At 46.0% G+C, this 13,055-nt stretch overlaps 1 protein-coding gene across 6 annotated transcripts in view; it reads left to right on the plus strand.

Annotated features, from left to right (window-relative positions):
• COL6A3 (collagen type VI alpha 3 chain) overlaps positions 1–13,055 on the plus strand; it is an 84,752-nt gene that overhangs the window by 20,288 nt on the left and 51,409 nt on the right. For 3 of the 6 annotated variants that reach the window (XM_058299841.2, XM_058299842.2, XM_058299844.2), the window contains 4 exons: positions 2,481–3,083; positions 8,152–8,739; positions 10,439–11,038; positions 12,311–12,883. In XM_058299841.2, coding sequence (XP_058155824.1) covers positions 2,481–3,083; positions 8,152–8,739; positions 10,439–11,038; positions 12,311–12,883 — 2,364 coding nt within the window. The remainder of the gene's footprint in view (positions 1–2,480; positions 3,084–8,151; positions 8,740–10,438; positions 11,039–12,310; positions 12,884–13,055) is intronic. The other 3 variants (XM_058299843.2, XM_058299845.2, XM_071216036.1) reach the window with 3 other exon arrangements.

The raw sequence follows: 13,055 nt of genomic DNA on the forward strand, positions 1-13,055 counted from the left end.
TTAAAATTTGCCCAGGAAATAAGAGTGCAATTTTTTTTTAAAGGGAAGCATCACCTGAGTGAAGGAAGGTGTTGGGGCCACACAAATGTGCTCAGGAAAATAGTGTTTCCAATGCTAAGTGGCCTTTGGCTTTCCCATGGACATTTTCAAAACGTTTCCACCATAGAAAATGCCACAGAACGTATGAGACATGAGCCAAAAATGGAGAAAACCAGGCAACTCTGACTGTTTTACTTTAGAATTAAAATTTGCTCCGAGGTGTGCCTTGCCGTGGTTTCCGTTTCTGTGTGTTATCCCCTGGATAACAAGCATGGCTTCGTGTGTGTCATGTCGCTGTGTGTGGGAGAGGACAGGGGTTTATTTTGCAGTGATGACAAATTATCCAACGTTTTTCTATGACCTGCTGTTGTAGATGATCAGCCTTTGAGAAGAGAAAGGCTCAAGGATTTGCTCTCAGGGTTCTTTCATCTTCTCATTTATACTATTGTAAATTGCAACCCCCAAGTAAGGAATAAATTAACAGGAACAGTGTCAGCCTATGATTTCAATGCCACTTTTCTTTTATTGACCCTAAGGCTTGATGTGCTGAGTAAGTGGTAATTCTCCCAGGTCCCTTTGGGTCCCTGGTTTGGGCCTGAGAAAGGTTGAGGGTTTTGTGTGGTGTGATTTTGCGAACCTCCACCTGATGGGATGATGTGGGCCATTGCTATAATCTGCAACACGGTTCATACTTCCTGTTGCCACACCCACCTGAAGATCCTTCGGGAAACTTAAGTTATGGCTGAAAAATGACAAATACCTTGAATTTCTTAGCAAAGGCCCAGACTTATTTAATATTTCTGTGTAACAGTTGTGGAAAGCACAAGATCTTAATTACTGTAGTAATTATCCTTCACATTATATCTTGTAAAAAGATTGTGACATCAATATTTCCATGTTATTATCTTTCCTTATGAAAATAATTCATCTGCAAAATTGCTGTCAGGAATTTTTGTGAATGCAAGCAGAGGAAGAGAGCAGTTTTGATTCTAGCAAACCTCTGTTTCAGCATATTCAATGAGATAGCTTGGGAAAGAATCTGATTTCACTGCAGCAAAATTCTTCAATTTTATGAGACAAGATTTGTATCCCGTTTCCACAGTGAAAACAAAAGCAAGTAGTAAGGAAAACAACATTGTAAATATAAAGTGTTCCTTGTTATTCAAAAGATCTGAATGAAGGGTCTTACCTAGAATATTACATTTATACCCTAAACATAGCTTCATTGAATCCCAGAATATAAATATTATGTGCATTCACACACACTTAAGTTATTAAAAATATTTATTGAAATTGTTTTGTTTTTCCTGTAGCTTAAATCATTATGATTTAAATATTCTAGCTGAGTCTTTGCAGTATTGTGTCTTGGTTTGTAGATTTTTTGATGGTTATTCCTTGCTCAGCATGCCCTGTTAACCTCCATTCAGGAACAGAGTGAAAGTTTCATGTTCACCGTTGTAGGGAGAAGAGAGGTCTTGGCCAGCCAGTTTTCTGTCCACAGTCAATTCTGATCGAGGGTTGACTAGACGCTTAGGCCCACAAGGCAATCAATTTAAGATGTCATAAAAATAAGGTTGGATAATTATGTCATGACTGGTTTCATGTCACCTACCTAACATTGTTCTGCATTATTTGATTGAATACAGAGGCAATAGGAAAAAAAAAATAAGAGAAAAAAAGGTCATTTATGACCCCTCCCAGACCTGCATCTGAGTTTCATACAACCAAGAATTACATGAGAAAAGAAAATCAAACCCAAAGTTCATCAAGGTATTTTTTTAAAAATTCAAGCAAGCTTCAGATGCCATTTTAGGTCTTCCTTGCAGATTCACAAAGTTGCGTGGACTCAGCCTTTTGGTGGGTAAGAAAAAGGAAGAAACACCAATTACTCAAGGAATTAAGGGTTTAGCATTCTGGGAGGTTGAGTCACCAAACCACCGATGTGAGATTCTGCTTTGTGGCTATCAGTTTGTTTGGAAACAATTCTTACAATCACTCCAGAAAGCTGGAGAGATGCACAGATTTTAGAAATCTTTGGATTTTTGTTTACATACCCATTTAGTTTACCTATAGGGATGCAATGCAGAATGTCATGCAACTGCATTTCTGTCTCCAACTTTAGTAGACAGCTCCAGAACTGTGTCCAAGATTTCTCCTCGAGAAACGTGCAGATGATATTTTGAACTTTAACTACAAAAATGGCACAGAGGAAAAGTCGATATAAATGCTCCCATGGTGTCCCATAATTACTGAGCAGTTGCCTCTTATTCATTCAGAATGCAGAACGAAAAGAGGATTTCAAATTCCTTAAGCAACATGTGTTTCACTGTCCATATTGTGTTTCTTATTGGTTTCCAAAGAAACATGTCAGAACACTGAACAGATGCATGGAATCACTTGTTCTAACGCTTTCACGTTTTTTGCATTTCTTTCTTTTAAAGCACAAGACTCTGCTGACATTATTTTCCTTATTGATGGATCAAACAACACCGGAAGTGCCAATTTCATGGTCATTCAAGACTTCCTTGTAAATCTCATTGAGGGCCTCTCAGTTGGAGCTCAGCAGATTCGAGTGGGGGTGGTCCAGTATAGTGATGAGCCCAGAACTATGTTCTCGTTGAACACCTACTCCACCAAGGCTCAGGTCCAGCGTGCAGTGAAAGCCCTCCGCTTCGCCGGTGGCGAGTGGGCCAATGTCGGCCTGGCCCTTGAGTTTGTGATGGAGCATCACTTCACCCAGGCAGGGGGCAGCGAAGCGGAGGAAGGGGTCCCCCGGGTGCTGGTCCTTATAAGCGCCGGGCCTTCTAGCGATGAGATCCGCGATGCGGTGGTGGCAGTGAAGCAGGCGGGCGTGTTCTCGTTTGGCCTCGGAGCCCAGGCCGCCCCCAGGGTAGAACTTCAGCACATAGCTACCGATGACAGCTTGGTGTTCACTGTCCCGGAATTCCGTAACTTAGGGGACATCCAGGAGCAATTACTGCGGTACCTTCATGGCGTGGCCCAAAGAGAAATTGTCTTGAAACCCCCAACCGTTATCACCCAAGGTATGTATGCTCTTCTCGCCAATGTACGGGCGTGGGGTCATTTGGGTGCTGGTTTTTGTAGAAGTAAGGCGGGCATGGAACGATTCACCACGGAAGAACCTGTAAGTACCCACAGGCCAGGGCTTCTGGAAGGAACTCCTGGGATCACTACCTGGTCTGGTGTTTACTTTTGTGGCTGTGTTTTCACTCAATGCATGCGTGGGAAGTGCTTTTAGAGTATGAGCTGCCAAGAAAGTATACTTTGCAGGCCAACTCAGCAAGCCTCTCTCTTAGAGATAATGAAATGTCCTTGCCTGATCTTTTTGATCTTGTCAATGGATTTGAGGGGCTCATTGCAAGGCTGAGGAAATTCCTCCGGGGTAAAATGGCATTGCTCTCTCAAAGTCAGCATGTCCAGAAGTGTGCTCAGACGTAAGGAGCCTCTTTCTCAAATCCACCGAGCAGCACGAGGCGAGGGTGGGCCCTGCCAAGTCCCTCCACTCTGGAGTCTTGAGAGTTGAACTCCGTCTGAAGGTAAGAGATAAGAAAGCGTTCTAGCAGGGAGGATTTATGAAAATGCTTTCCCTGTGCTTATCAAGTTGAGGAATAATTCTTTTGAGCAGCAAGATGGTGACATAAACTCAAACATAGGGCCTTTGCAAAATAGCCGGTAGGAGTGATTAAAAAAAGCCAACACCTGAATCATGGGACACACATCCGTTTAAGAGACATGGGAGGCAGGAGGCGGAATTTTAAAATTTAAATCGGAATACAGACGTACTCAATGCCGTGGCAAAAAAATTAAATAAATAAATAAAAATAAAATAAAATAAAATAAAATAAAATAAAATAAAATAAAATAAAATAAAGCAGATCCAGTTGCGCTCACAGTTTCTCCAACCGCTGGAGATTGTAAACATATTGCTGGGAGGGGTCAATTAGCGTTGACCTGAAATTTTATCTTGAAAATTTTCTTGATATTCCTAGACATCCCTTGATGGGAATAATTTTAATTGTAAAATAATGCAAGTGCCTTTCCTTTGATTTGAATGATACTCATTCCAGTTTACAGAAGAGGAAGCTGGGGCCCTGGAATTGAAGGAACTTTTAGAAACCCCATAGCTGGGAGGTGGCAGTGCTAGGTTTCCATCTCGAGGGCAAGAACTGCCCGCTTCTCCGAAGGGCAGAGGCGTCTCTCATCTGTGATGTCAGGGCTCTTAGATGCAGACAGGGGGCACCGGAAATGCACATGCTCTGCCACCTGACCTCGTTTTCTGAGATATCAATTATTTTTTAGACTGCATCAATTTTACGACCTTGGGTGCCCAACAGTTTCCAGAAGCAGCCAACTTATTTCCCGGCATAGGTCACTCTAATAAGGCTAATCCTTGAGTACAAGACCTGGTCGGTCTCACTCGTCTCTGTCCTTCTGGTGTCTAAATAGATTTGAGTGTGCAGTAGGGTTTCCATATTTGTCAATTGGATACTGAGGTTAATATAAGACGTTGCTTCTCATCTGCATCCGATGACTTGCATTTTCTTGTGCGGATCAACAGAGCTCCACAGTTCTGATATGCTTAGTTTCTAAATAAATGTAACCTATCTGTACTACAAAAATAATTACTCCAATAAAATATTGCTTTTACCCATTTGGTAAATTGGAGTTCCAGATAGGCTTTCCTTTGAAAGGGGGTCAATACATGAAAAATAAGCTTTTTTCCCCAGTGGCATACCACTGTACGAAATAAAGAGTGAAGCATTTTCAAGTCTCAATGAAAAACAACTGTATTAATCCACCTGCAGAACTGACCTCTGCTTACTAGTATTCTGCTATCATTAGTTCTAGTTATTGTATAGAGGTGACGGTAATATCACCACATTTCCTTACAAGAGCTGGAGAGCACAAGTGAAGTTAGCTCAAATGTTCTCCATATCATTTTAAAATATGGCTTTTATTGTAACAACAGTAGGTAGGAAGCACAGGACTGTGGCATCTTGGCTAAAGGACCCCCGGGTCCTGGTGATGTGGCGAGAAGAGCGAGGATGAAGATGACTTTGTAGAGAACACTTCCTTTAATGGCTGTCTAAGTCATAACACCAGCCCTGAGCAGCTTGCATTTCAGCTCATTTAGGTTTCCAGATCTCCCTCCTCCTTCGATGGGACCGTAGCACTCACCGAAACCCTTCAGGGGAGCCACTAGAGAGGTCGGAGCTTTGAACAAACTGTCCTGAGTGGAACTGGGCAGAGGAGAACCATGGAAGTTTCCCACAGCCCACCCGCCCTGGTGCCTCGACCTGCTGAAGCTCATTTCCATTGAGGCACCATTTCCACATCCTGACAATTGTGGTAGCCATCTAGTGAAAACTTACATTCTTCTGAGGTTTCTCTGGGCTTGCAAACCTTTGGAACCAAGGCGGACGCAGACCTTTCCATGTGTTTTGTAAACATCGAGGGGGCAGCAGCGGTGCAGCTGGGGAGACCTGACCTTGGGCCCCGGGTCTTGTGCTCTCCTGCTGGGTGACCCTCAGCAGGAGCCTCGACCTCACTGGGCTCTGTTTCTTGAATTTATGGCAAAGAAGTTACAGTAGAAGGAGATACGTTTGTTCCAGGACAGGATTCAAATTCTTTACTGTCCAGTACATTATCCTCATTTCAGTTTTTCCCTAGCTAATTTGAGTTTTAACTCATTTACAAACATCAGCTTCAATCTTAGTGATTCATTCATGAAGACTCAACAAATATTCTTGACAGACACAATGCCAAGCCCTGGGGGCACAGTGCTGGCGAGGGACTTGGATGTGGGCGCCCTCCCACTACAGCCTAATGGGAAGATGGAGAACAAATGTAAACCCCTGAGGGTACAACATCCATTGCTGGGATGTTCCATGAGGGACCTCAGCAGGGGTTGTGACTGAAGGATGGGGACGGGAGCACTGGAGAGGCTGGCCAGGATGACCTGTCTGGGGAGCTGCAGGACAGAAAGGAGACAAGCAAACAAGCCGCAGAGGGAAAAGGGGCGAGGAGTGGACAGCGGGCGTGGTGGCCTCAGCCGGGGGGGTTCAGCCTCCTCTCAGCGCTGTCAGGGGCAGGGGACAGGGAATCAGACTTACTTGATCAATGGAAACCTGAGAACTGGTTGAGGACGACGGGAATCCAGGGTTTTGTTGTAAGTCTGAGGAGCCACCACCCTAAAACAGCAGCTCAAGGCAGCCACTTGCGGTTCAAGCACCATCCATTATGCTCACGGCCTTTGGTCCAAAAATTTTACGGGTGTGGCATAGATGGTAGCTCTCATCCCTAGGAAGTTCTTCACACTTATCCCAAACCTACTTTCCTTTGGCCATTGGCCTGAGTTCTGTATTTCATTCCTTTCCATCTATTTGACAAATCATTTATTGACCTTCAGATATGTCCTTTCTCTTTTTGAGCTCAGAGTCTGGCAGAGAAGATAGGCACTAATGGAATATACCCAGAAATATGTCATTCTAAACTACAGCTGATCCAGGAAGGAGCAGCATGGAGAGGAGGTAGTCCAGGAAGGTCTGCCCAGTCAGGAAAGGGCTGCCGAGAAGCCTTGCTCTTCTCAGTGGTCCTCCAGACTTGCTCAGCCCAGAGTAGAGCACACTGGCCCTTCCACTGAAGAGGTTGCCCTGGGTCTTTTATGCCAACTGGAGTGGGGGCAGGCAGTGGGGATGCCGGCTCAGCCCTGGTGACCAGGGAGTAACAATTGATCTTTCTGTTTATCTACTATATACATTATATCAACTTATTTAATGTAGGAATCCATGTATTTGTGTATCTATCAATGTCTACACCACCTGTGATATATAATAAGGGGTGAGTGGATGAGAGTGTGTACCCAGGTATGCTCACTGTATTTGAATGTGGATAAAAAGGATATAGTCGGTAACCGTATGTATAGTTATGTATTCACTAGTCTTTTATCTATATATGGAGAGAAGGAGAAGGCTCAATATCTTCCAGCATGCATGTGCAGTGGAAATTCCATGCGTCTGCATGTCTGCTTGAGGAGTTTGAGGACCTACAAGTCTTTGTTTATATCTTATTTGATGCTAAAGCAACGGTCCCTAAGTGCCTGTCCCCACTCATTTTGTATCTCTGGTGCATTGATGGATTTTCTCTTAAAAAGGAGCATTTGGACCAATTATATTAACATAGTCAAATTTCAAATGAGTTGAAGTGTTCCGAAATCCAGTTGCCATCTAGTATATCAGATGGGGAAGAGTATGGAGGGATGCTCCGCTCGTACGAGTGTTTAATACAGTGAGAACTGCCCCCTCCCCAGGTTTAACCATTTGTGTTCTTACAAGTCTTGAGAGATCTAGCTGGTCTCCGGATACTGGGGCCGCCCTTTGTTCCATGACCCAGCGGGGGGTCGGCAGCCCTGAGCCAGCTTTTCTCTGGCTGGAGTGGAGTTTGGATGTCACTGCATGGCAGTCGTCTCAGGGCAGTGATTTTACTTGGTGATTGGTCTTCAAGTGACCGTACTCTTAACATGTTATACTTCTGGGGCACTTGCTAGTTTTGATGTTGATTTCCTTTAAAGAAATTTCACGGTGCCAAGCAATTGTTTTTGCCTGACCATAGAACTGGAGGGAGTGGGGAAGTTTGCCATCTTTCTGCTTCTGCATTTGGCAATACCTGGTCTTTGAACACAAGAGAGTAGGGCAAAGGGTTCTCTGAGCAGATACCATTTTCTCCTTAAATTATTAGAACTGTGGCTTCCTCTGGCCTCTCAATTCCAGGCTGTATATTTACTGCTGAAAAGAGCTTACTGACTTGGAAGTGGCAACACTGCTAAACTAAATTTGTTCTTGTGTGACTATTTTGTAAAAAGGACTAAGAGTGGGTGGGATGGGAAGTCACCTCGGGCTATCATTCAGTAGGAAAGGGTGCAGCTGTAAGTAACATTTGTATCCTGACAAATTCCTTTTTGGGCTTCCACTAACTTCACATTGGCCAGAGCTAATGGGAGCCCGCTTGAAACAGAGTGAGCTTTTAGAGGGTTGTTGCTGAGTGCGATTGGTTAAGGCCTCTCCACTCACAGTGTAATGTTGCTACCTGCAGCAATCATTGAAGTCAACAAGAGGGACATAGTCTTCCTGGTGGATGGCTCCTCTGCTCTGGGACCGGCCAACTACAATGCCATCCGTGATTTCATTGCCAAAGTCATCCAGAGGCTGGAAATCGGACAGGACCTTATCCAGGTGGCGGTGGCTCAGTATGCGGATACCGTGAGGCCAGAGTTTTATTTCAACAGCTACCCAAACAAAAAAGACGTCCTGAGCGCTGTGCGGAGAATGAAGGCCCAGGAAGGCCCGGCCCGCTACACAGGCTCGGCTCTCGACTTCGCTCGGAACAACCTGTTCACCAGCGCGGCCGGCTACCGGGCCGCGGAGGGCGTCCCTAAGCTTTTGGTGCTGCTCACGGGCGGTAAGTCCCAGGATGAGATCAGCCAGCCCGCCCAGGAGCTGAAGGGAAGCGGCATCATGGCCTTCGCCATTGGGAACAAGGAGGCCGACCAGGCAGAGCTGCAGGAGATTGCGTTCGATTCCTCCCTGGTGTTCCTGCCCGCCGAGTTCCGAGCCGCCCCCTTGCAAGGCCTGCTGCCCGGCCTGCTGGCACCTCTCAAGACCCTCTCCGGAACCACTGAAGGTAGGGGGGGTCTTGGCTTCAGACTCTCTGGGGGTGGTCTGGAGGTCGACACTTTGGGACAGAAAGAAAAGAGATTTTATTGGTACGGAGCTAAGGAGAACCTGGGCTAGACAACGGTCAAGGGGTGGAAACAACAGCAGCAGACGAGATTCGCTTCAGGGTTCCTCGCACCCTGAGCTGAGAATTGTAGGACTCAGAATTCCAGACCCTGAGAATCATAGACCTTAGACTCTAGGGCTGGGGACTGCCAGTTGGTGAAGCTTCTGGTTGAGGAGGTCACTCCTCAGTTTTTATCGCTGGTCAGCTCCCAGGGCTCGTCTTTCCTTTCTTTTCCTTTTGAATGGCGACACCTGCCCAGCCTCCTTCTCCTTACCACAAATATTTAGTGTGACTCTGGCTTCCTACGGCTGACAGTCCACTTCTAGATGGCCCACGTCTGCCTAGGGTAGGACGTGGAGTCTCCAGCTGTTTACCCACCCTCCTCTGTCTTTAAGGGGCTCCCTTCTGGGGGAAAGCATACTGGGTGAGATGGTATGGAGATGATAACCCAGTGGCTCTTCTAATCCCTCATATGATTATCAGTGAAAAGCTATTTCTGAAGATAGTATAAAAGTCTGTGAGCCTGGGAATCGAATGTGTCACATCGCCGTCCTTAATGAAGATGAATATCACCGAAATGAGATCGTCCACCTCACGGGTTTCTGAAGCACTGTTTGATGCATGAACTGTGTTGCATGCTTGCATGCTTTCTCTTGAGACTCTGGTCTTCTAGAAGCCTCTCTCTCTTTCTTTCTGGCTCCTTTTTCATTCTTTCAAACTTCTAATTCACAGTTTTGTAGTCAATGTTCAATTTGAAAGAATGTAGGATCAAATTCATTGTTAGGTATAAGTTTTAGCAAGGCATCAGGAAAGAAATGGAAAATACATATTTTTAAAGGCATGTGCTAAATGTGTTTTGGGAAAATCTGTAATTTTAGGGTTACACTTTTTATTCTTCATGTGTATGACCTCAGCCATGCATAGCAAACCATCTCTGTATTCTAACTTGTTCCTATGATCCTGAAATCACACTTTGGGGGAGTACTCAGAGCACCCATTTCATTATTGCATAGACTCCCTGACGATAGGGGAACACTAGCTGAGAAAGACAAATGGGAGGTCCTAGGCATATCTAAAGATGAGAAGAGCTTCTTGTATTTATTAATTTAGCTTTGAGGAACTCTTGTCCTCCAGTAGACTTGGGTAAACTGCTTTTAAGCTATAGATGGAAAGCTCAATGGAAGGTACACAGGTAAACAAGAATGACCCAACTTTGCATATACAAACCTGGCTGCAAAACTGGGGTTCCATGAGATGTAGAGGGGCCCAGCACCCTTGTAGACTTTATTTCCTGGGAGGAAATGCTCTGTTTCAAGGATTCCCGTCATTAATGTTGGTTGCAAATACTCTACCTTTGGCACTGTATCTTTCTGTGAGCCAACACAGTTTTGTCAACTTGGCTGTTGATGTGCCTCACAAACACCGGCCACTGCAAGCAGAAAATATGTAGCCGCTTGCCATATTTTACGAGATGGACATGCTTCGCCACCCTGGTTTTTCTGTGTTCTGAATGTTGTTGGCATGTGTGCACATGTTGTAAGCACACATGAGAGCCCTTCCGTGGTGTGTGTCTCACTTTGTTTTCTGTGCTTCACTGCAGTTCGCATAAACAAAAGGGATATCATCTTTCTTTTGGATGGATCGCTCAGCGTTGGAAAAACCAATTTCCCTTACGTGCGTGACTTTGTAATGAACCTAGTAAACAGCCTCGATGTCGGAAATGACAATATTCGTGTTGGTTTAGTGCAATTTAGTGACACTCCCGTCACGGAGTTCTCTCTAAACACATACCAGACCAAGTCAGATTTGCTTGCGCGCCTGAGGCAGTTGCAGCTTAAGGGGGGTTCGGGCCGCAACACTGGCTCGGCCCTGAGCTTTGTCCATGCCAACCACTTCACTGAAGCTGGCGGCAGCAGGATCCGCGAACACGTGCCGCAGCTCCTGCTCCTGCTCACGGGCGGGCAGTCTGAGGATGCCTATTTGCAAGCGGCCAATGCCCTGGCGCGTGCGGGCGTCCTGACCTTTTGTGTGGGCGCTAGCCAGGCGAACAGAGCAGAGCTTGAGCAGATCGCTTTTAACCCAAGCCTGGTGTATCTCATGGATGATTTCAGCTCCCTGCCGGCTTTGCCTCAGCAGCTGATTCAGCCCCTAACCACATATGTTAGTGGAGGTGTGGAGGAAGTGCCATTCACCCTGCCAGGTAAACATCACCTTGCTGTACGGGGACCCCCTCTCCCTCCTCAGAGACCCCCTTGGAGGGCAGCTGGCCACTTCCAAGTCAAGAGGGTTGTAGAATTCTACAAAGATCACTGGCTCATCTGGGTTAAAAAGATTTGAGTGGGTGCTTGAGACACTGTACCAGCAACTTCAGATTCTCTGTCCAAAGGGTGCTCGTTGATGAAAGGAAGTAGAGAGAAAGCCAGGCTCTGTTCTGCCCATGTTGTCCCAACCTTTATTCAGAAGCTCCCCCACCTCTCCCCAAGGCCTGTGAAGATTTCTGGAGTGAAAATCCAAATAGAAGTAATGAAAAGAGAAAAAGAGAGAGAGATTTCCTTTCACAGTGAGTTGCATTGGGATCATTTGAACATTGACATTATTTCCATTATATGACATTTTTCATGTTCAAGATCCATTGTATCTAGAAAATTATTTATTATAAACCCAGCAAAGACTGTATCTTCACGCAAGATGGTAGACTAGTCTCCAAAGGAAGTCTGGAGTTTAAAAAATTTAACAAATTGATGGCAGTGAGATGTGGAAGCATTAGATCTACCAGCCATAACATCCCACTAATAGGTAGCAAGTTTGAACCAATTGACACTTAATCAAAATACTTCTAAGGGTTTGAGCTGAAAATCATGATCATTTTGCATTGTGCAGCCTCCTGCAGGCTGTCATCTGAGCTTTCTGTTGTCTTTTTATAACAGATTAGAAAGCACTGAGTGAGGACACAAGCCACAGGTCTGCAAGGGCACCATTTTGGTTCTTAACCCATAACCTCAAATTTAATGAAAAGATAATCCAGTTAGAGCAGATGTGAGGCAATTCGGTCATCCTTGGGAGGTTAATCAATGTCAGCCTTTTATCACTAGACCTTGATGTCATTTTTTAGCAAAGGTACAATAAGTACCACATTTTCAATAATTTTATTTATAACAGTTTGTGAATGCTGCCTAGTCTCCTAGAGAGATTGCCACCTGAAGCAAGTTCAGAATCCTCTGGGCTCTTTCCTTAGCTCGCTGTGCTTGCATGGCACTGCGTTGGGCAGCCCCATCTAGTCGTGTTATCCCTCCACAAATATAAGCTGCTTTGAAATTGGGCATTTCAGGCTTTCTCGTCTCTTGCTGGTACAGTGGTCCTCAGATGGATTTTGTCAATACCCATGAGCGAAGGCTGGTGGTGCTGGGCTGACGGCAGGCACGCGCCGTGATGCTTCCTTCCCTCACTGTGTCCTGGTCTACTTGTGTTGCAGAAAGCAAGCGAGACATTCTCTTCCTCCTCGACGGCTCAGCCAATGTCATGGGCCAGTTCCCCCTTGTCCGTGACTTCGTCCATAAGATTGTGGATGAGCTCGATGTGAAACCAGATGGAACTCGGGTCGCGGTGGCTCAGTACAGTGACAACGTCAGGGTGGAGTCCCGTTTCAACGAGCACCAGAATAAGCCTGAGATCCTGAGCCTTGTGAAGAAGATGAAGATCAAGACGGGCAAAGTCCTCAACCTGGGCTACGCGCTGGACTACGCGCAGCGGCACATCTTCGTCAAGTCGGCCGGGAGCCGGATCGAGGATGGGGTGCCACAGTTTCTGGTGCTGCTGGCCGCGGGCAGGTCCTCGGACCGCGTGGACGTGCCGGCCAGCAACCTGAAGCAGAGCAGCGTCGTGCCCTTCATCCTGCAAGCCAAGAACGCAGACCCCGCGCAGCTGGAGCTGATGGTCCCGTCCCCTGCCTTTATTCTGGCTGTGGAGTCGCTTCCCAAGATCGGAGAGCTTCAGCCGCAGATCGTGAATCTCTTAACGTCGGTGCACGAGAGTGCACCGGTACCAGGTATGGTAGAGAAATGCTCACTGCTTCTGCAGCCCAGTTTTCCAGTGCGTGAGTTAAAGGGTGGGCCGCGGGCTCACATCCTCAGACAGAAGCCTCCATAGGCTTATGTGGAAGAGGCAAATTTCACAGGGAGTTTCTGCAGGAACAGTAGAATATGACATTTCCTTTTCTG

This window comes from Dasypus novemcinctus, chromosome 7 (assembly GCF_030445035.2).
Source record: "Dasypus novemcinctus isolate mDasNov1 chromosome 7, mDasNov1.1.hap2, whole genome shotgun sequence".
In the NCBI taxonomy this organism is placed as follows: domain Eukaryota; kingdom Metazoa; phylum Chordata; class Mammalia; order Cingulata; family Dasypodidae; genus Dasypus; species Dasypus novemcinctus.